At 46.5% G+C, this 24398-nt stretch overlaps 1 protein-coding gene across 1 annotated transcript in view; it reads left to right on the plus strand.

Moving 5' to 3' along the window:
- The window catches only part of Casq2 (calsequestrin 2), a 66170-nt gene that overhangs the window by 18093 nt on the left and 23679 nt on the right, over positions 1-24398 (plus strand). The window contains exons 2-5 of the mRNA XM_052731506.1: positions 6181-6265; positions 9417-9517; positions 13307-13418; positions 19023-19096. Of these exons, the coding sequence (XP_052587466.1) occupies positions 6181-6265; positions 9417-9517; positions 13307-13418; positions 19023-19096 (372 nt within the window). The remainder of the gene's footprint in view (positions 1-6180; positions 6266-9416; positions 9518-13306; positions 13419-19022; positions 19097-24398) is intronic.

Consider the following 24398-nt stretch of genomic DNA (forward strand, 5'->3'; position numbering starts at 1 on the left):
AGTCAGCAGTCCAGGAATTGACACTAAGTCCCATGCTCTTCATCACTGGGGTCTGGCAAGCATAGATCATTTGCTCATTTAAAGATGACATGCACATGGACCTGATCACTCCAGCAGCAATGGTGGTACAATATCTATATAATACCAGAAAGAGAAAGACGTGTCAGAAACACATTGTCAGCTATTGAATTATTGTATTATTTATTCATCATGTTATCATTGATACTATTTATATGGAACTTTGCTAGAAGTTCTTTGGGATAAAAAGAATCAGCAATGGTCAAACCAAACCCCAGCATTTCTGAGAGAGTGGGCAATGTTTCCATTCCGGGAGCCATAGGTAACTAGCCAACAGATGGGGCTGGTTTCTAGGATGGACTCTCAGGCAAGACTATGAAATAACCCATCAATCGACCCACCTTGCTCAAGCCAGTCAGGAATGGCTGTACGCTAGCAGGAGAAAATGGTAGTCGTGTATAAAGAGTATTTCAGTTTTTTGGACATTTAAGAAGTGTGGAGGCAATCTTTTTTTCTCACTAGGACTCACAGTATTTGGTGATAACTGCTTCTGGTCTCTCTGGCTCACAAGCTCCTTGAACTTGTGATGTACTTGGACCAATCCATGAGTACACCCACTGTCTCCAAGGAACTGCACAGAATACAGAAGATGCTCAAAACAGTCATACTGAGGAAAGAGTCACAATACGGAAGAGACGTAAACCTAACTGGCAATTACAGGATAGGTGCCAGAGCTCACTCCCGGGGGTGGGCCACTGGCTTTCTAGAAAGGAGAATGGAGTGAGAGACGAGCCTGGGCCTGCTCTGGGTATCCAAGGTTTGCTAAGGTTTGGAGACCCACAGGAGAGAGGGCAAGCGAGGTGGGGTTTAGGGTGCAGGAGTGGGACGATGGAGGAAAGCAAGTCACATGCAAGAGGCAGCAATGACCTGTTTGCCTTCTCCAGCATCCCCAGAGACTACTGGTCCTCAGGGACCCAGTCACATCAAGAGTTAGCCCAGAGGTCCCAGGTCTTCACCGCGGCCACCCTCCGCATTCAGCCCTACAGGACTCATAGGTGCCCGATAGCCCAGGCTGCTGTTGGTGTAAGCGTGTGAAGGCTGCATGCCAGAGCTGCTGATGGTGAGGATGAAGCCCAGAGGGGCAGCCTCTGGGTTGAGGGAGGGTGGAAGTGGACAGTGATTCGGGAGCTGCCGGAATTTGGAGTCATGCTGTTGAGGAGGAAGAGGAACAGGAGGAAGAAGGAGGCACATCTCAGGGGGTGGGGTTTCTGGCCCACCTGTGACCGTCTGCTTTGTCTCTCCATCTGTGGCATAGGACAGCGATAGGTACTTACCACTCAAGTGTAGTCAAAAGTCCCAGGTAGATATCAAGACGGGGAAGGTTATGCTTCTCGTGCCCAAGAGAGGAACACATTTGTGCTTACCTAAAATACACAAATACGTAAATAATAAATGTGATGGTGTATGCTGGGGAGAAGTCTGAATCAAACACTCTTGTTTAATTTTTCAGTCTTTCCTGATATTTGGGGGAGGGAGGTTGGGGGCAGATGTGGGAATGTGGTCCGTGCATGTCATGGGGCACACGGCATGGCCTGCCTGTGGAGGTCAGAGGACAACCTTGTGGAGTGAGTTCTCTTCTTTCATCTTTACATGGGTTCCAGGGACAGAATGCAAGATGTGAGACTTTGGTGACAAGTGCCTTCAGTGGTCAATGAACCAATTTGATGGCCTCCCTTTATTATTATTATCATTATCATTATTATTATTATCATTATTAATACTCATCTCCTATACTAAATGGAGAGAGATAAAAAACGCCAGTGTGAGCTCACAGTTGGAACCTTGCTGTGTAGCCTTCAGAAGTAGCAACAGCCGTTAATAGTTTTGCTCTCCAGAGAGTGTCTAACTCCAGAGCTGAGGCAGCAGAACCACAGGGTGGGGCTGTGCTGTGTATGAGAATGTGGATTCCTGAGCTCCACCCAGCTCTATTTTCTATTTTCTGTAGAGGAAGACCAAGAAGCCCCATTTTAACAGAGTCCCCGGGCATTCTCGTGCATACTGAAGTTTAAGAACTGCTGTCAGAGGCTCACGGGGGAGAAGACGGGGGAATTTACTGTACTACAAAGCTGGGTGTGGTGACTTTGAACGATTGACAGGGGAACATTCACTTAAGATTTTGACTTCTGTAAATAGGACAGGGTGGCTTGCAATGAAAAAAAAATTGTTAAGGAAAGAAAACACAACATGGTCTGATGAATTGTGTGCAGTAGCCTACACCCAAGCAATTTTGCAGAAAGACTGGCATGGGGGAACCTCAGGAAAGCTCATGGTGAGTCACAGCCTTGTACTGGTGGTGGTGACAATGCGTTCCCAGGCTTCCCAGTCCCAGACAAAATCGAAGAAAAGAAAAAAGCTCTGTTTGCCTGCTCCTGGGGTCCTTCCCCCACTGCAGACACCAGAGCATTCCTCAGATCCACATTCTGTTAAAAATCCTTAGTCTTAGAGGAAAGAGACTGGTTTGGAGCCAGAGAAAAAGAGAAAGGCTAAGAACAGACAAGAAGGAAGCGTGGCTGGGCCAGGAACAACCTAGGAAGTCTAACTGGAAAGGGAGTAGACAGAAGAAGACAGCTGGGTACACCCAGGGCAGACACAGGGGTGGGGTGGGGCACAAAAGAAGTAGCCATAGGACAGAGGAGAGACTTAGGGTGCTAACCACAGAGCCAAATAGTCCTCGAGATACTGGGGGAAACAAGAAATCCCCAAAGGATTGTAGAATACACTGGATCAACCTGTAAAATAGTAGCGGAATTGAAGGGACAGACAGGAAAAAATAGATACATCCAGAGGACTGAGATACAAACAAACAAAATAAACAAAAAACCTAGGTTAGAAAGCAAAGCACTGTCTTCAATACCGGACTAGAGTTCTCATGGGCAGAACAAGGAGACAGAAGGAACGGAGAAGTCAGACAAAGGGGACCGGGATAACATTTGTGCAGGTGACATGATTATCTACACTGAAAATTCCCATGAATTCCAAAGAAAGAAAAATTTCTTAGAAATAATAAATGAGTTCAAGGTGACAAGCTGCAAGAAAAACATAAAAATACGATTATATATTCTGTACTAGCAAGAATACAGATGCAAAATTGAAATACGCCACTCTAGTTCAAAACAATTCAAACAGTTAGTTGTAAATGTAACAAAACTTGCACTAGACTTACATGCTAACCTGAGTGTCGCAGTACTGAGTGTCAGTAGTCCCAGCACTTGGGAGGTGGAGGCAGGAGGATCAGATGTTCAAGGCCAGCCTGGGCTACATGACACCCTGCTTCATAAAACAAACAAACAAACAAAGGTTTATGTGCTCAGAGCTGCAAGGCTGATGGAAAAATCATGAAATAAATGGAGAGGTACAGCATCTTCCCACATTGACACACCTAACATTCTGACTACGTCACTCTCCCCACCTTGAGAGAAGAGCTAATATAATTAACTTTCTCTCCCCTCCCCCCTACACACACACACACACACACACACACACACACACACACACACACACACACACACACACACACACACAAACTACAATACACATACACACACATATATATTACGCTATAATAATAGTATAATTGTCCAACCCTGGTAGGATTCTTTTTTGTGTATAAAAAAGATTATTCTGAAGCTTGTATGCAAGAGAAAAGCACCTAGTTAAAATAACTCACAAAGAGTGAATAGAAACCCGACACTTGCCTGTTTTGGGGACTCACCTCATAGAGGCTACAGCCCAGGCTGTGTGGTACAGACAGAGGAACAGAGGGACAGACACATAGATCAGTGGGACAGAATGCAAACAGCAGAGCTAGATCCCCGCAAATGTATCAACTGAGTCTTTATAAAGGTGTGGGTAAAGTTCAGGGGACAGAAAGCCATCTACAAATGGCACTGGGGCCACCTGGCCCCAAAGGAAAAATGGATGTCACTGTATCACAGTTTCCACAGAATGTCATCAAATTACTCTGTGTCTCATAAAACAAAAAGTAAATCTGTAAAACTTAGAGAACAGATAGAAATGTTCAGAATTTAGCAGTTGGACTTAAATTAAAATCCCATTTATAGCCAGGCATAGTAGCGCACGCCTTTAATTCTAGCACTCAGAGGCAGAGGCAGGTGGATCTCTGTGAGTTCAAGGACAGCCTGGTCCATATGTTGAGTTCGGCCAGAGCTGCATAGTGAGACCCTGTCTAAAAAACAACAACAAAAATCTCATGTATAATTAAAAAAAAATTGATGAATTAGACTTCATTGAAATTATTTTTTCCATTTGTGTGTTGGATGTGTTGTGCACGTTTTCATGTGTGCATAATTGCACATGTATGTTGGGTGAACTTCTCCCCACTTTATTTTTTGAGACAAAGTCTCTTGCTGAACCTGGGGTTCCCTGATTCACAGATTAGCTGGCCAGGACAACTATGGATCCACCTGTCTTTATCCCCAAAGCTGGGATTGCAGGTGCACATTACTATGCTCACCTTTTATATGGATACTGGGGACCCAAAAAGAAAGAAAGAAAAAGCTAATGTTCACCATAAAAATGGGAAAACACATGAAGAGACATTTCACAGAAGAAAACATATGTAAACATGGACTAATGCTCAGATAAACTATCACAAAGCACAAGTTAGAACCATAAGGAAACACTGCTCCATACCTATGAGAATGACTACAATTTAAAGTAGTGGTAACACCAAATGCTGCCAAGGCTGTAGAGGAACTCATGCATTTTTCATGAGGATGTAAAACAGTTCAGTCATTCTGGAAAACAGTTTGGTGGTTCCACTGAAAACTAAACCCGAAACTCCCATATGACTCAGAAATGATTGTCCTAGTCATTTCCCCCCAGAGATTAAGACTAATGTCTAACTAAAAATCCCACCCAGGAATTCTAGTCACAATAGTCAACAGCTGGAAACGACTCATGTACCCTTCAGCAGGTGAATGATTAAGCAGACTGCGGTCTATCCACAAGACAGCATTCTACTAACAGTGAAAAAGAACACACCTAGTGATCCAGGTAGCAACCTGACAGACTCTCTGGATAACTGCGCAAAGTAAAAAAAGTTATCTCAAAAACTTACCTGCTTCATGGTTCCATGTTTAGACAACAAATGGGGGAATTCCTGGTTTCCAGGAGCTGAAGTGGGGGTTGGGCAGCACACGGTGGCTAAGATAATAAAGGACCCCGAAGGGCCCTTTGTGGTGATGGACATGTTCTGTATCTTAACTATTGTTGGCACTATCCAGTTCATGATTTGTGCCTCAGTTTCCCAAGACTTTGCTTTTGTAGGAAACCAGGAACATGTTTAAGAGATCTCACTTTCGTATTTCTTAACAACTGCATAGGAATATATGTGTTTTTAAAGTAGTATTAGGGTTTAAGGTGTAGCACAATGGTTCAGCGTGTCCAGCATTTGTAAGGTCCCAGGATCAGTCCCCAGACATTTCATATTTCATGATCTCCTCATTTCTGTCAAGCCCCTTTTTGGTGAGATGGCAAGATGACAGAGAGATGGTGCTCTGCCATGTGAGAGTTTCAGGAAGCTTAGCTGGATGTCAGCCTTCCACATGGCTTCATCTCCTATGTTGCCATCTGCTAGAGTGGTTTTTAGCCACCTCTCCACCCTAGGCACTGATGCTGCCTCCTGGACTTTCAGGCCAATGGTACCTCCACCCTCAGATACTTCCTACAGTTCTTCCTCACTATGGGCAGTAGGAAGCCTCCAGATGCCAACAGGCACCTGTGTCACACCAGCCCAGGGGCAGGAGGCCTCCAGGCCTCAGGACTCCTTTATTCACAGGTGTGTCCCTCACAGGTTCATTTGATGACTACAGAAGACCTCAAGGCCCCATGCCAGGTGCCCACTGGGTGTTTTGGATTCTCTGCATCCCAATTTTATCTCCTCAAGGGCAGAGAGGGGCTTGTGGTCATGGATGTGTTTTTCCAGGTCTTTCCTCTTAGCCTATTCAGATTCTCAGCATTCTGGTGACTCCTCAGAGGTCAGAGTGGCAGGACGTACAAAGGGTGCTGCCCTGGCACTTGGAATGGCGTCTCCCATCGCTCATCCTTTAACTCACTTCCTGTACCTATCTGTCTCTTCAGCTCGTGGCCCAGGTCCTGGAACATAAAAACATAGGCTTTGTGATGGTGGATTCCAAGAAAGAAGCCAAGCTTGCCAAGAGACTGGGTAAGTTTGATATTTGAAATCTGTGAGGAAGAAACAAATATGTCTTGTTAAAAAAAAAAGGCAGTTATATTTATCTTGCATAGCTGGATTATTTTCAAATACATACAATGATAATGCATATAACATTCTGGGTCAGAGAAAAGCTTGATAAAAGCAAATCTAGACCTCAACTAATGGTTTGGCAGGAATCATTTGATTTATCTTTGTACCAGGATCAGGCAGAGAGAAACTGATGCAAGGCACTGGAGCCTTGATTTATAGCTCTCACATCTAGAAGCCCAGCTTCTGCATCTTCGTGCCCCAGTGGCTTCTCTGGGCCTCTCTGGGAACATTCCAGCAGCAGCCAGCACATGATGCATTTACAGGAGGGGCTCCAGAAGTCCCAAAGTTAAGACTGAACCCCAGCTGGAAAATTTTCAGCCTGGCTGGATTTAGGGGAGGCATGGCTAAGTGACAATTCGGTGGAAACTGTAATCTTTCATGTCAATATGTCATGATCAAGTGCCCTTTAAGATTCCTCCTCTGTAATCCCAAGGAGAAAGGGCACACAGAACCCCTCTGGTTTCCAAATACCACCCCCAACACTGTCCATTTAGCTTTTTCTGCATGACCAGTGGAGAGTGGCTATTAAAAATAGCAGGAGGTTATGAAACAGGGCCTTTGAAGAAAGGTTAATTGCGTTTGGAGTAGAAAGCACAGAAGAGAAAAGGCTTAGTGGTGGTTCAATAGACATCTTCAGGTACATGCAGGTGCATTATCCCAGGTACATGTAGGTGCATTATCCCAGGTACATGCAGGTGCATTATCCCAGGTACATGCAGGTGCATTATCCCAGGCACATGCAGGTGCATTATCCCAGGTACCTGCAGGTACATTATCCCAGGCACATACAGGTTCATTATCCCAGGTACATGCAGGTTCATTATCCCAGGTACATGCAGGTGCAATATCTCAGATACATGCAGGTTCATTATCCCAGGTGCCTGCAGGTACATTATCCCAGGCACATGCAGGTTCATTATCCCAGGTACATGCAGGTTCATTATCCCAGGTACATGCAGGTGCATTATCCCAGATACATGCAGGTGCATTATCCCAGGTACCTGCAGGTGCATTATCCTAGGTACCTGCAGGTGCATTATCCCAGGTACCTGCAGGTGCATTATCCCAGGTACCTGCAGGTGCATTATCCCAGGTACATGCAGGTGCATTATACCAGGTACATGCAGGTGCATTATACCAGGTGCCTGCAGGTACATTATCCCAGGCACATGCAGGTTCATTATCCCAGGTACATGCAGGTTCATTATCCCAGGTACATGCAGGTGCATTATCCCAGATACATGCAGATGCATTATCCCAGGTACCTGCAGGTGCATTATCCCAGGTACCTGCAGGTGCATTATCCTAGGTACATTCAGGTGCATTATCCCAGGTACCTGCAGGTGCATTATCCCAGGTACCTGCAGGTGCATTATCCCAGGTACATGCAGGTGCATTATCCCAGGTACATGCAGGTGCATTATCCCAGGTACATGCAGGTGCATTATCCTAGCAAAAATTACAAAAAACTCTTTCCTATTTTATTTCTTAGAAACCAGACATTTTCAAAGATAAGATTTATTTTATAGAAGTCCACTTAAGTTAGACACAAGGAAGAACTCATGTCTATAGAATGATGACCTATTGAGAATGACTGTACTAAGAATACTTTTTCTGTCCTGAGAATAGAAGTAAAATACATTCAACTCTTCCTAGAGTCAAAAACATTGAATGAATTCTGCCTCTTTTTCCAGCAGCTAATTGATTACTAGCCTTGCCCCCAACCTGCCACTGTTTTAATGAATAGGTGGTATTTGGGAGATCTTAAAAAAATGCTAGTGTTCTAGAAATGTTCAAATCTAGGCAGCACAGGCTGAACAAGAATTCACAAGAACAGACTGGTCAGGGGCAGGCTGGAGCTTGCTATATCTAAATGTGCTTTTCTCTAAGGTCACCAGGAGGGAGGAAAGCAGCTGTACTCTAGATGTTGGATGTTTGGGGTTTTCGGGACATGGTTGTGTTCTGCAAACCTGCCCCTATAATCCTCAGCCTCCTCTCCCGATTGCCTCACTTCAGCTATGACTACAGCCATGTGTGAAGCCCTACCTGGTCTCACTCAAGACAGTCTCAAGCAAGATGCTGACTGATGCTTCCTAGGGCACATTTTAAGATCAGATGTCACTAGAGTCAAGAATACTCTGTCTGTCCAATGCTGGGGTGTGTCAGGAGCTTTTCAGATGGGGTGACCTTCTGCTTCTGAGGGTCTTTTGTGATTCATTAGGGGAAAGCATTTCCTGGATAATAGAGTTGAAAACAACTAATCTGAAGAATTAAAGATGTTGTGGAGCCATAATAATGTCAACCTTAGCTGTTTAATATTCTGGGGAAAAGGATACAGTGTCCCAGCAAGGATTTGTTGAAGTACACTGTCTCAAGGGTTCTGGGGCAAAGGTGAAGCTGCTGTCTGCCCTCCCAGCATCAACCAGGGGCCTGAGTGAAGAGGCCTGTGACTCAGAGCTGTCTGTACACACATCCAGGCTCTGTGCAAGAGACTGAGCTCTGGAGAAGACCACACCTCTATTGTTAGAGACTGTCCTATCAGAGTGAGCACCTACAAGCAGGGAGAGCTGGAGGGACACCCAGACTGTCACAGAGACCTTAGATGAGAATGGGCCCTAAGCCAGAACCCGAAGGAGTAACCAAGATGGAGTCAGGAATGGAGGTCGTTCTAGGTTTAGAGAAAAGGAAAAAAGAAGGCTGGACACACCCTTTCACAATATCGTACAGGATGAGGAGCCCGGGTCTGGCCAAGGTGGGTGGAGTGGTAGGGTTGGCATTAGGTGACTGAGAGACTTGAAGCCAGGCTAAGGTGACAGGTAGCAGTGGCTGTTACAGGCTCTGATGAGGAGAATGGCAGAGTTCAGCAGTATTCATGGGAACTAAAGCAGTGGCGGAATAGAGAGGAGATTTCAAATTCAAGGCCGACCCTGTCAAACTGATCTGTCTGTGTTAATGTTAATTCCACTGATCCTGACCCCACTGCCACTCAGGACCTCAAAGGCTTTTCTGCACCCGAATGACCTTGGCCTTGGGCCTCTGTTCCTTCCAGGTTTCAATGAAGAAGGAAGCCTGTATGTTCTGAAGGGTGATCGCACGATAGAATTTGATGGAGAGTTTGCGGCAGACGTCTTGGTGGAATTTCTCCTGGATGTAAGTATTTAGGAGGTGGCCTTGTGTGCAGCTGTCCCATAGAGGACAGGCTACACTCTGACGCAAGAACAAAGGAACTGGAGATCCTGGCATGGCATAAGGCACTACTCAGGCTTCAAAAACCAGCAAGGGGTACCTGCGTTATAGCGGAATCTACTTTTACTGGGAAGCAGGCCCTTAAGTCACTGAAGAAATTGTTCTAAGTGACCCAACGATGATGTATGTGTATGTGTATGTAACAGAAGTGACATGGTAGTCTCTCACCAGTTACACATCATACCCACTGGCATTTATTGACATTGGCACAGTGACACTGAGAGAGAGAGCAAGACAGGGAAAGAGGGGGCGAATCTATCACCTGAGATGGAAGTGGGGACCCACAGGCCTGGTCTCCCCGAGTCTTCTGAGCCATGTAAAGGAGGGACAGTGGATTGGTGAGGTGGCTCAGAAGGTAAAGGCACTTCCTGCCATGTCTGGTGACCTGTATTCAGTTCTCCAGCCCCACAGGGTGACAAGAGAGAACTAATTCTCACAAGCTGTCTTCTGACATCCCCCTACACACACAATGGTGTGCACACACTCTCCCGCACTCAAAATAAGTAAATGTAAAAAACACGTTGTTTTTTAAGGAAAGACAGAGCTTTCTCTCAAACACACACACACACACACACACACACACACACACACACACACACACACACACACACACAAAATACACCACCAACTACAACAAAACCAAAAACAACCACATTCAGCTTCAGCCATGGGGATATCACATCCTCAAATCTGTAAGTTCCAACAGAGGGGAAATGCTACAGAATATTTTGGCTGTGTATAAAATCACACTGCTGCTCACAGCTGTGAGGCTAAAGGCTTTGGGACCTATGCTCCGCACAGACAAAGAACCTAATTTTGCCGTGAGTGGTGATCCACCTGTAACCCTGGCAGTGGGGAGGCTGAGCCAGGAGGACTGTGCATGAAAGGCCAGCCTGGGCTCTGTGGGACAACTCTGTCCTTAGAACAAACAGCAGCAATAGCACGAAGAGCTCCCAGCTGGCCATCTACACTAGCAGTTTTCCTGCAGACACCCTGCAGTCTATTGCTTTCTCTCTACATTCGCAAAAGCCAGAGAAGGGCAGAAGAGGCTGCCAAACACAAGTGTCCACAGTCTCTGCTGGGCTCTCTCATTAATGTAGGAGTCCTGGGGAATTTCAGGAAAAGCAACATTATTAAGTCTGGACCAGCATGGCACTGCTCCACACTCACCAGCTAAAAGGAAGCTTCTGGAAGGAAGACTACATGCTTTAAACGAGGAACAGTGTGATTGGCCCACAAAAGCAACAAACCAAAATTAGGGCAGTGTTTAGACTTAACCAAATCGGGGCTTTATCTCTGTAAACCACAGATAATTCTGTTCTCAGAAGGTGGTCTGTCTTAGTTATGGTTATTATTGCTGTGACAAAACAATGACCAAAAGCAGCCTGGGGAGGAAAGGGTTTATTTGGCTTACACATCCTGAACCACAGTCCACTGAGGGAAGCCCAGGCAAGAGCCAGGCAGGACAGGAGCCTGGAAGCAGGAGCTGATGCAGAGGCCATGGAGGGGTGCTGCTTACTGGCTTGTTCCTCGTGGCTTGCTCAGCCTGCTTTCTTACAGCACCCAGGTCCATAGCCTGTGTGGTACTACCCTCCCACATCAATCATTAATTAAGAAAATGCTCTATAGGCTCTTCTTACGGAGGCATTTTCTCAGCTGAGGTTCCCTCCTCTCAGATGATTATAGCTTGGTCAAGCTGACAGAACCAGCCAGCCCATGGTCTTGGTCTTCAAGGTGGGTGCTCTGAGGCTGATGATGAGATGGACTGCATCAGGACCCCATTTATCACACATCCTTGTTCAGATCCAGGGAGAGAAGGAAACCTGGCCCCATCAATTTCTTAAAAGTAAAGAATCACTTTCTCCAGACCTTCAGCAAACTTGCACCCACGGAGCCAGAACCGGGCCACTTGCCCATTGGTGACTCAAGTGTCAGGAGATGTTATAGAATAAACACAACTCACCTGGTGACAAGGAAACAAGAAGTCTTGTTTCTAAGACAATAGGGATGAAATTAGAGAGCACCACACTCATGAGTCTGGGCACAGAAAGGCGTATACTGCACACTGTGTCTGTTTTTGATCACTGTGGCAAGCCCCAAGGGAAACAACTCAAAAAAAAGAGGGTTTGCTTTGGCTCTTGATTTTGGAGGTTTCAGCCCAGAGTCTGCTGAGTGCCTTGTGTGGGGCCTGAGACAAAGCAGAAATCCTATGAGCAGGAGCAAGGGGCTGAGGCTGCTTACCTCCCACCGGCCGGAAAGCAGAGAGAAAGAGGAAGGCTCTGAGGACCAGATTCAGCCTACAAAGGCACATCCTCCATGACCTACTTTCTCCCCTGCTAATTCTCATCAGGACCAATAGCATCATCAGATTTTAACGCCGTCAGTGGATTCATCCATCAGTGGAGTCAGAGGCTTACTTATCTACGCACATCTCAGTGAGGGAAGCCTCAGGGTGTGGCCAAGCCTTCAACACTTGAGCCTTGGGAGGTACCCTTCACATTCAAATCACAGTGCATGTTTTTGCTTAAATGTGTAAGTTAAGATAATTGAATGTTTTTTTAAAAGACACAAAGGAAGAAAGTCTGTATAATGCCGGTTACAAGTCAGGAATGGGGTTGAACATGAGGAGATTGTGATCTGAGGGGTACAGTGTCAGCAGGCAGGAAGAACAAGTGGGGTTTCCTTCCTTTGAGACAGTGCACAGTATGGTCAGCATAGCAAACATAAACATACATTTCAGAATGACTAAGAGGGTACACAAATGTTCTCATCACACAAAGGTAAGTATTTGAGGTAATGGGTGTTAGCTAAGTATTTCACAATTTATTCATATTTCCTAGCACTTTATGTTGCAGGAATACAAGCAGTTGGGGCTGGGAAATGGCTCAGAGGGTACAAATGCTTGTTGTGCAAGAACAGCCATCTGAAGGCCTGACTTTGAGTCCCCAGGACCCATGTACAAAGCCTGGCATGTCTTCCTGTGTCTGCAAACCCAGCAGAAGGAGACAGGCAGGCCTGAGAGATGGCCGGCCGGCCAGCCTAGCCAGAAAGGCAAGCTCCCAGTTCAATGAGATAGCCTGTCTCTAGGCAAGAGAAAGACACAGGAAGACATTGGTATCTTGCTCTGATCTCTCTCTACATTTGAGCATGCAGGTCTCACACATTCACATGTGCATACTACAGTCTCTCTCTCTGATTCTTTCTCTATGTACACACACACATTCCCCTCTGTGTGTGTGTGTGTGTATAGTTACAATTGTCAATTTATAACTTAAGATACAATTTTAAAATAATAACTGACAAGAGGAATAGAATGGTCCCCAGGACAACTATCCCCAAGTTAAGACCAAGGCTTCCTGGGGGACTTCTGTCATGCACAATGGGGCAGGATGGGATGTGAGCTGGAGACTTTAGCCTTTGTGTCCACATACACAATCACACACAGAATCACACATACACATACAATGACATACACAATCACACACACACATACGCGCACGCACACACACACACCTCTTTAAGGCTAGAGAACATGGCCTTGCATCTCACTGCCTATTTTGCACAGTTTTTGCACATGTATCTCTTCTCTCTAAAGTGTTCTACCTTCCACTGGGGAGAGGTGATCTCTCTTATTTGAACATCTTTATGTCTGTGTGTGTGTGTCTGTGACCATATCTGCGCCTCTGATTTCAGCTCATTGAAGACCCTGTGGAGATCGTGAATAACAAGCTGGAAGTCCAGGCCTTTGAGCGCATCGAGGACCAGATCAAGCTCCTCGGCTTTTTCAAGAACGAGGACTCTGAATGTGAGTTTCCTGTCAGCACAGGCCTGCAGGCTAGCCCCTGACAAGGTGTGCGAGGCTATCCCAACAGAGGGTGCGGCTTTGACATCTCTTCTGCTGGGGGCAGTAGAAGCTGAATTTCTTCTAGTTGCCTGTGCAAAGGGACACGTGTGCAGGAATTGTGCAAAATGGGCAGTGAGATGGAAAGAACATTAAGGGCAGGCTATGTTCTCTAGCCTTGAAAGTGTGTGTGTGTGTGTGTGTGTGTGTGTGTGTGTGTGTGTGTGTATGTGATTGTATGTGTATGTGTGATTGTGCATGTGAATGTGTGTTACTATGTGTGTATTAATGTATGTGTTATTACATGTGTGTGTTGTTGTGTGTGTAAGAGTGTCTGTGTTATGGTGTGTGTGTTCTACAGAATGAACAAATGCCTTCTTCCTTCCTCTACTCTCCCATCCGGTTCTTCTCCTGTAAAATGGGACACACAGTGGCCATCTCTCTGATGTGGTTCCTGTGGTCACTAGTTGGAGAGCTTCCCTGTCAGCTGGAGAGAATTAATCGAATTTTGGGTGGAGATGGGCTCAGTAGTTGCTAGAAAATATGAAAAATGGCTGGCCAAGCCCGCAGGTGGCCATCAGTCTGTCCTATGATGCCACCACACCCTTGGGCAGCCTCCCGTGAAGACTTTGTAGCCAGGTTGTGGGTGAGCAAAGGGACCTTTCCAACATCACAGCAGTGGGGTGTGCAGACAAAAAGGTGGAGAGTGGGCGTCTAGAGGAGCAGGGAGAAGAGAACAGGAAGGGTAATGTCCTGAGTAGCTAAAAAGTGGAACAAAACGGAAGCCGGATCTGGGCCACAGCACATGCGCCTTTCAGCCCTTCCTCTCAGTTTGTCCCTGCCCTCTGTCCCCTCCTCTTCACTAGCTAGGTGTGACCAGTGTGAGCAGGAGGGGCCAAGGCCAAGATCAGCATAGAAAGTGCTTTCCAGGACCTTCCTTCCTCCCTCCCCACCGCACCGACAAAAACCAGAATGGCGCCATTTTATTCCCATCTGTGATCGCCAGGGCCTGGGCCTAGGAGTGCCATGTGACAGGCACGTGAGGTTGTTCTGTCCAGGTGGCTATCTGCATTTTAACGGTGGTGAAGGGGTGGGACACAAAGGTCTGATTAACTATCTCCTGTCTCTGGTGGATACAGAAGCCAGGCTGTAAATTCCAGGAGCCTAAGTTTAACATTCATACCCCTAACTAGCGGGCTCTGCTTGCAAGGCCGTGGGAGTCTTGTCAGGGGACGGCAAATATGAGTATAGGCACAAAATGAGAGTCACCTGCAAGGGATTGGGGCTTCCTGACTTTGTTTGTTGGTTTGTTTGTTTATTACTTTTCTTACATAATGGTAGCAATAAGACCTGAGATGGGGACGAGATCATAGAGTACATTTTCTGATTTTGAAAGAGAAGCTGAGTCACTTCCAAGAATGCAGCTTTGTGACTTTAGGTATCAGGCTTAAAATAGCAGCAAATGGTTCTCACGATGGCTGGAAGCGCCAGGCTCTTCAATTCCCTGAAAGACACCGTTGATAAGAGACTTGTTCACACTTTGATGGTGGCGAAGGAATGGACCACACTCACTGCCTTTTCCGTCACTGCTAACATTCTTTTCTCATCACGGATGCGATTTAGTCAGTTTGGTCCCCGCTCTTCATGGACCCAAGCATCCCTGCATCCAGACAACTGACTCTTCTTTTTGGTCACAGTTAAAATCTTCTTATTTCTTGTGACCTTTAATGGGATCAAAGCCCAACTATATCTTTCCATAGCATGTTATGTTTGGAAAAATAGCAATGATGCTTTTACTTAGGAATACATGCATAGATGTCGCCCAACTTGTTTTCTAATTATTATTAAACTCTAAATACTAGTTGGTGGTAGCTTATGTCTATAAGGCCAGCACTTGGGATGTAGAGGCTGGAGGATCACAAGTTGAAGGCTAGCCTGTGCTACAGGAAACCCTGTAATTTGAAGTTAAATTTAGTTGGATGCTTAGCTAAGGTCACCATTTTTTGTGAAGTCAACAAATAACTTCCCAAATTCTTCAATGTTTATAATTGACGGTTTTAATTTACTTCTCAGTTGATACACTGCTTTCTGTTAGTGAGAAACAGTGGAGAGGTGACTTCCCGCCCAAAGGTTAAAGGAGACGGGATTATGTGACCAGTTTAGATGTTATCAAGGTCACATTTTATGACATCCTTTTTTTTTTTTTAAAGATTTATTTACTTACTCTAACATACAGTGTTCTGCCTGCATGTATGCCTGCAGGCCAGAAGAGGGCACCAGATCTTATTACAGATGGTTGTGACCCACTACGCGGTTGCTGGGAACTGAATCAGGACCTCTGGAAGAGCAGCCAGTGCTCTTAACTAACGGCTGAGCCGTCTCTCCAGCCCTGTGACATCCATCTATGAGAAATTCAGCATCAGGAGCGAACCTTCATGACAGCCTTTCTGTGGATGTTGCAGCTCAGGACTTTCAGGGAAAACACATGACAGGAAGGCCTTTGTGAGCTGTGGTCATTGCAGCCACACACGAGCACACAGACTGGACAGTGCTCCCCAACTCTACTGTCCCAAGGTTATCCCTTGAATGCTCCACCCACAATAGCGTGCTTTGGGTCTTTGTAAGGCAGATGATGGCCTTTCAGACATTTCTCTTCAGAGATTCCAATGTGTGCTGTTAACCGGTCACTAAAATCTGAGGCACTAAAAGGGAGGTAGACTCCTGATAGACAGGGAAAGGGGATGAGGAAACTCTAAGATGAATCCTTACTTGTGTGTGTGTGGGAGGCGGGGTTTGGATGCTCAGATTTCACAAAACCAGACAGACAAGTGGCAGATCCAGGCATCCTAAATGAAGGTCCCATGAATTTTGAGTCACCCATCTGGGAGTCCCTTGCTCCATCTTTTTTTTTTTTTTTTTTTTTTTTTTGGTTTTTCGAGACAGGGTTTCTCTGTGTAGCTTTGCGCCTCTCCTGGATCTCGCTCTGTAGACCAGGCTGGCCTCGAACTCACAGAGATCCGCCTGCCTCTGCCTCCCGAGTGCTGGGATTAAAGGCATGCGCCACCACCGCCCGGCCCCTTGCTCCATCTTTAATCTTTTGGTTTGCTTGCTTTGAGAAAGGATCTCACTATGTGACTCTGGCTAGCCTGGAACTTGCTCTGTAGACCAGGCTAGCCTCAAACCATGCCCACCTCTCCAGTTGTCATCTTGACAATGGCATGGATCAGACTTCTCAGAAAAGAAGAGGCTTCTCACTTGGATCAGATCATCCTTGGGCTAGGAGCTCACAGCTTTCAGAGGTGGCAAGAGATTGGACAGGGATGTTGGGGGATGGGCAGGACTTGTAAGGGGCAGCTGCCGCTCTGGTGTGGCTCTTGCTATCGCCCTTCCTCCACCTGGTCCTTCTCTCTGATCCTTCAAATGCTTCTGTCTACCTTCTCTACCTCAACCCTGTCCTCCACCCAAAGCACCCAGCCACCCCAGTGACGTCTTTCTGACTACCATGACTTTAGGGACGTCTGTGTCAGTGTACAGCATCAGTAGGTACCAGATCAGCATTCCTGTACACTTCAAACCTCTCTTAAATGTATGCTGTTGTTATCTCTTTTAGAACAACTGACATGTATCGTGGTTCTGCAAGTGTGTGCCCGAGTGTGTGCATATGTGTATGGGCGTGAGGGAGAGTGTGTTCATGTAGGTGTGAGTACAGCAAAGAACAGACTTTATTATTACTTTTAATCTCTTTTTTTTTTTTTTTTTTTGGTTTTTCGGGACAGGGTTTCTCTGTGTAGCTTTGTGCCTTTCCTGGAACTCGCTTTGGAGACCAGGCTGGCCTCGAACTCACAGAGATCGGCCTGCCTCTGCCTCCTGAGTGCTGGGATTAAAGGCGTGCGCCACCACCACCCGGCTAATTTTTTTTTTTTTTTTAAGAAACAGAGTCTCTCACTGGCCTGGGACTTTCCAAGTAGGGGCCAACCACCTCAGGGATCCACTTGTCTCTGCTTCCTCAGCACTGAGATGACAGGCATCTGCCACCTGCCTGGTTTTATTATGTGGGTTCAGGGGACTGAACCCCAGACTGGAATCCTTGAGTTTGTCAGACAGCTACTTAACTGAGACGTTTCCCTAGTCTTGTGGCTCCTAAAAGCCAGTGCCCTCCCCAGGCCAAGAGTCGCTTGACATTAGCGTGCTGGTCTCCCTTACCTGGGCATTGCTGAGCCAGTATTATTGTAAAACCATCTATGACCGAATCGTATACAAGGCTGCCTAATTCCAGAGCGTGAAATCCAACAAAATGGAAAACCGCCAATCTTCTGAAGAGTAAATCCTAGGCTCGGGATTACAGGGTTATAAAATTTACTTATAACAAGTGCCACCATTCCCATCCCTGACTGGAGGCCTGACTCCAGATACCGCATGCATTCCTGCCCAGGTGTGGTAAATAAAGTGCAGTGTTCTCACATGGGTGTGGCTCCTTCCTTCCGTGACAAATTTGGATAGATGTTTGAACAAGAGTCAAGGATAGGCTTGGTTTAAAATAACCTTAGAGAGTCAGAGTTTAAAGTCTTTTACCTCTTTTTAGTCTTTGAAATTTTCATACCTACACACAATGTATTTGATCATATTCACCACTCACTGCCCCCCCAATTCCTTCCAGGGCCCCCCTATTATATCTCATGTTAACAAACTGCCTTCTAAATATTTATATTCAACCAAGTGTGGTGGCACAGGCTTTTAATCCCAGCAACTGGGAGGCAGAGGGAAGTGAATCTCTGTGAGTTTGAGGCCAGCCTGGTCTACAGAGTGAGTTCCAGGACAACCAGGGCTTCATAGTGAGACCCTGTCTCAAAAAAACAAATTAACACAAAACAATAAATAAAAACTTACATTTCTAGCTATAGATTTATGCAGCTCCCAGGACTGGTCAGAAGCTTCTCACTGCAGTGGGTAAATGCAAAGTGTGAGGGACTGTGGATGTTCAGTGTAAGAGGGCATCTCTACCAACCCCGGTCCCCCAAGGTCAGGGAACATGGTGGAAAGGGGGGCAGAAAGCATGTAAGAGCTGGCGGAGGAAGAGGAGGGATGTGAAACGAAACTGCTTCTGAGAATGTAAGATGCACCTGGGAGCCCTCTTTTGGAGAAGCTCGAAGCACTTCACGGGGTCCTGTCTTTCTGTTAGCTGTAAACACAGTGTGGTAACTCTGCTTCCTACTGTGAGCTCATTTATGTAGAAACTGCATCCTCAGTGGGTGCAGTTATAACTCCATGCATTTGGGTGAAAGGAGGTTTTTGTTTTTTCTTTGATTGAGGGTTTTTCCATGTATTTTTTTTTAATTTGGGGTTTTTCCGTATATTTTTTTTTCTTCCTCTTCCCCAGTTTCCCCTATTTCTTGCTTTCTGTTCACAAACCTGTGGGGGAAGAAGGCTTCTCTTGAGCGACTGGATGCCCGTCAATTTCAACGCCAATGATCGTTTTAGATGCTATTCAATAGTTACCTAACATAGTTCTCTCCAAGTGTGCAGTTGGCCTCTTGCAAATGTTTCTTTCTCCCGTGTCTTCTGTCCTAGATTACAAAGCCTTCCAAGAGGCAGCGGAACACTTCCAGCCTTACATCAAGTTCTTTGCCACCTTTGACAAGGGGGTAAGTACCTGAGAAAACCTGATTTAAACACGTTCAGCGGCATCGGCAATTAAAGTTTGAACTCTCCACCATCCTTCTTTGCCTCTTTGTCCAGAAATGTGAGGAGAGTCTGGAAAACCACGTCTGAGGACATGGTCTCTGTATCCAAGCCTGGAATCCAAAAAGAAGGGCTAACTAATGACTCCAATGTAGTCTAAATGCAAAGGAAGTTTGCCCTCACTGATTGAGGTTCACAGTTGGGACCACTTTTGAGCAAAAAACGGCAAGATGGGGATAATGGCCAGTGCTTAAGTGCTTATGGTGTGCAGGGATGGGCATCCCCATCTTCTCGAAGGCCTGCACGGGCTGCCAGTGTTCTCACTGCACAGAGGGAATAGCCAAGGCAGGGAGCGAGAGACGGATTCGATCACAGTCAGCGATGGGTAAACCTGGATGAAGTCTGAGCCTCGGCTGATGTCAAAGATGCTGTTCTGCACAGCTGTGCTCAGAGAAGGACGCCATGGGTGGAGTGTATGGCTGGAGTCTCGCCATTGCTGGCATGCGATGTAAGAACTGCTGTTAATGAAAAGACATCTAGACCCAGTGGGAGGGCATGTCACAGCAGTGTGTCGGGCAAGGATGAATGCAGAAGCCCAAGCTGGATCCATCACTGGCCTCTGGTTTTGCTGAGCCAGAGGTGACTAAGAAATGGTAGGTTAAGAGCTCTGAGTGCTGGGGATGTAGCTCAGTTAATATAGCACTTGTCTAACACTCAGCAAGCCCTAGGTTTGATGTCCAACACCGAATCCGTAAGCAAGATATTCAAGGTCATCCTCAGCTACCCAGGGAGTTCAAAGCCAGCCTGGTTACATGAGACCCCATTGGAAAGAAAAGAACTAATCCAATAGAATCAGCTCAGGTGCTCATCAACAGAGGAGTTGTTAAAGGAAATGTGGGGCTGGAGAGATGGCCCAGCAGTTAAGAGCAACGGCTGCTCTTCCAAAGGACCCAGGTTTGAGTTCCAGCATTCATAAAGTGGGTCACAATTGTCTGCAACTCCAGTTCCGGGGATTCTGATGTCTTCACTGGCCTCTCTGGGAACCAGGCACACAAGTAGTGTACAAAACATTCAAACACATAAAATAAAAATAAAATCGATAAAATGATATACACACATAATGATTTTTTTCAGCCACAAAGAATGAAGTTAAGTTGTTTGCAAGGAAATGTGTGCAATGGAGATCATCTTATGGAGTGAACTGAGTCAGTCTAGGGACATGGTTATCACATTTTCTCATGCACAGGTTCTATATTTTATATAGATATACAAAACCTTGTAATATACATGACATGAAATTAGAGGTAAAACTTTCCTAGGAAAAGGATAAAGGGAGCCAAGGGCAGTGAAGTGTGGAGAGATTATACAGTTGCAAGAAAATGGCCTGTTGTAACCCATTATAATTTTTTTAAAAATTAAAGAGGGTTCATGTGAAGGAAAGAAAGGAGAGAACCCTGGGCAGGTGGGCTTGGCTAATCACCAAAGCCCTAGTTTTCTGAGTGACAATCTATGTGAGTTCAGGGCAGAGTTTGTTCTAAGAAGTGCCTCCCAGTCCACCCAGAATGTGATTCTGTGCCTGTTCCTATGAAGAAGAGGAGGCCAGCGAACCCCCAAAGCTGCTTTACTACCAACTAAGACAGAGTCCAAGTGCCACCGCTCACGTGGCCTCGTGAGGTTCACACTCTTAGAAAAGAAGAAGCCAGTCTCTGCACCTCCCTATGGAACACAGGACGGGGACCAGGCTGAGGCCACCTGGGACTTGTAACCATTCAGCAGTGGGAGGTGGTGGGATCCAGAAGGCGCGGCTGCAGTCTCAACAGTGTCCAGCAGGGGGAGAAAGAGCTGAAGAGCAGGAAAAGCAATAAAACCCAGGAGGGGGAAGACAGTTCTGTTTGCAAAAGGGCATCGGTCCATGACAACGGAGAGAAACCCTCAAACAATTGGAGACTGCAACTCTGAGCTTAAACAAAACAAGAAAACAAAAAACAGACTTGAAGCTACTGAGGACATTACAAAGCCCGGGAAGAAGCAGCTGTTAGCACGCAGGATCAATTTGGGGCCAGTTTTTCACACATTGAGAAAACATTCAACACAGTGGTCTCCCCCTCCCCCCCCCCCCCCCCCCCCCCCCCCCCGCATGGATTCACGCATTCATTTAGCAAGTATTTACTGAGTGACTTCTAGGCTTCCAGGACCCAACAGCTTCGAGCAAGACATGTGATTGACTGGCCTTGTAGAATTCAGAGTTTAGTGTGAGAGGTGAAGGGGCAGAAAGTTAGTAAAAACCCAGTAATACATCAACGGGGGAATTGTTAACAGGGTGAGAGGATATGGCTGCCGGTGTCCATGTGAAGATCAGTAGTTCTCAACCGCAGTCAATAGATCTCGTTTCCTCTTTTAAAAGTCTTTGTGTGGGCCAACGGGATGGCTCAGCAGTAAAGGTGCTTGCTGTCCAGCCTGATGACCTGGGTTCAGTCCCGGGGCCCACATGTGGAAGGAAGGACTTACTCCCATAAGTTGTCCTCTGACCTCCATATACACCCACTTGGCACATGCGTGTGTATGCACACACATAAAAAAGATATATATGATATGTAGATGTCATATGTATGATAAAGAAATGAAGAGAAGAACCTTAATCTATGGGATTATTCCAAGAATTTTTTTAGGGTTGTGACAGGACACAGGGATCTGAATTAGTTTTTGAAATATTTATTTTATTTTAATTATGCTTATGTGTGCTTGTGTGGCGTGTGTGTGTATGAGAGACAGAGAGACAGAGACAGAGAGAGAGAGTGCAGGAGCCCACAGATGACAGAGGCATCAGATCCCCGTGGGGCTGGAGTTACAGGTGGCTGGGAGCCTCCTAATGCGGGTGCTGGGGACAGATCCAGTCCTCTGCGGAAGCACTGTACACTTATAACTGTTCAGCCATCTTTCTAGCTCTAGGAATCTGAAGCTTAAAACAAAAACGAACTCTTCCCAGGGAACTTTACAGGACTCATGGGTTTGGGACCCACATGGGTCCCTGTGGTGTAGCTCAGGCTATCCTAAAGCTCAGGCGCTGTTAGGAAGTGGTGGGAGAGACAGGCTGGAGTCCACCTTTTGCCCCTGGCAACCTGCGAAGTGTCAGCTCTACGGTCCCACACCACTCTGGCCTGCTCTTCTCCTTCTGCCTGGGGACCAGCATGAAGCCTTAGTCCGTTCTGAGTCACACTGGGGCCTGAAGGAGCTGGTGGAGAAGAGAGGAGAAGGCCCAAGTTCTTGCTCAGCTGATTCTTCACCGCTGACCACGGGACCGGCCTGTTGAACGGCAGCAAAGCCATGAGTCAAGATCCCCATGCATGCAAATGCCAGGAAAACGTTCCCTGTCCTTTGTAGTTTGCTTGAAAGTGCCAAAACTTATTCCAAGTAAAGGAAAAAAGGAAAATCGTGGGCAATTTCATTTTTATGGAACTCTCTGATATCCGAGGGTACCTTGCATCATTACGTAATTGGGACACTCATGAGGCAGGTTTTGCTAGAGTCTTGCCCTGGACACAGGAGGCCCTGCTAAATCCTTACAGACTGAACTAATAAATTCATTGGCCGGTCAACCCTCCTTCAGTCCTTGCTACCCAAGATGCAAGTATGCAAGGCTGGAAGAAAGAGAAGTACAGGAGGACCGAGGAGGTAGTGAGGGAGGAAAGGGCCGGCCAAGAGACTGCAGGAAATCTTAGGTTCTTCCGGACCAAAACATAAGGCCTCCTCAACAATCCAATGTTACATTCATACACTTAACGCCGCAGACCCAGGCATTGGCATCCGGGGACCAGAAACCCTGTGCACAGGCACAGGTATACACACAGGCATGCGCATGCTGCTTGACATGTGGTTCTGACCAGCTCTCACCTCCAGGAGGTCATAACTACTTCCCCTGATGTAGGATGAATTAATGAGAACTAATGACAGCAAGACAAAGAAAGAGCTCGTTAGAATGTAGGCTGCCAATGTAGTGTTTACAGAATATCTACAGGTTCCTTTCTTTACACGGTCAAGGAGAAGGGAATCCTCAGAAGGAATGGAGGTTGGAACACGGGAAACTAGACAGAGTGCTCTCTTTAGCCTCTGGGTGTAGATCGTGGCCCTGCCCTTCTGTCCTGATGAATTGCTCATCCAAATTGTTCGTCCGTAAGACAGAGCAGAGTGCCGGCTCTGTCCACGTTCAAAGCGAGCGCTCCACAACGCAACCACCCTAAGGCCCTTTGCGGCTGTGGCCAGCACGTAGTAAGCAGGCTTTGTGCTCGATAGTATTACGGTTTTGTTCATATTAATCATTTCTCATCACCTGGAAGGAAGCCTGGTTCTTAGAACATAGAGTGAGTGAGAGTGAGTGAGTGAGTGAGTGAGTGAGTGAGTGAGTGAGTGAGTGAACCCAGAGAGCAGGGTCTGGTATTTTCAAGCTTGTTGTGCCCTAGGCAGGCTTGCAAAGGACTGTGTCAATACAGGCCCTGGTCTGTTTGCTCCTCCACCCCCACAGACCCCTGCCTCATCACTGTGTCGTTCACATTGCACCTGCCTGAGAGGAGGCAGTTAAGTGGAGGGAAAACTCCACCCCTCCTGTCTTTCTGACTGACTCTCTCTCTCTCTCTCTCTCTCTCTCTCTCTCTCTCTCTCTCTCTCCTCCCCCCCCCCCCCCCCCCCCAGTGCTGGGGATTAAACCTCACAGTATTGCACTTCATCATCCTCAGCCACCTTTTTAACTTTTTACCTTGAGACAAGATCTTCATAAGTGAGACTAGCCTTGAACTCACCCGAGTTTACTCTGATGCTGAATCTGTTATTCTCCTGCCTCAGCCTCCCCAGTGCTGGGGTCATGGGCTTACACCAAGGCCCAGCCTGACTGTAGCTCTTTCTGTGGCCTCTTGGCTTTCACCCTGCATAGAATGTTGGAATTAAAGCTTGTCTTTTAGAATCTAGTGACCCAGAATTATTAGCAAGTGATGATGCTTGTGGACGTAAGTGTTTCCACAGAATAGGCCTCCTTGTGCAAGAGTTTATGTAACACCCGCCCTTCCCCCCATTAGTCCCAATCCCTGGGTTACTGGGTCATTGTGTTGGGGTTACTACCACAAGGTGCCAGCTCCTAGGCAATGCTTTGCAGTTTCAAGGGAGCCACTGTTCTGTCCGGTGCTTTCTTGGGCCACGGCTCTGCGCTAGACAATGGCATTTGGCTTCCAATGGAGCCTTTCACATTCCAGGCCTCTCAAAGCATGTCACAATGAG

The sequence above is a fragment of the Peromyscus californicus genome, unplaced genomic scaffold (assembly GCF_007827085.1).
Source record: "Peromyscus californicus insignis strain IS unplaced genomic scaffold, ASM782708v3 Scaffold_9__1_contigs__length_137607984, whole genome shotgun sequence".
In the NCBI taxonomy this organism is placed as follows: Eukaryota; Metazoa; Chordata; class Mammalia; order Rodentia; family Cricetidae; genus Peromyscus; species Peromyscus californicus.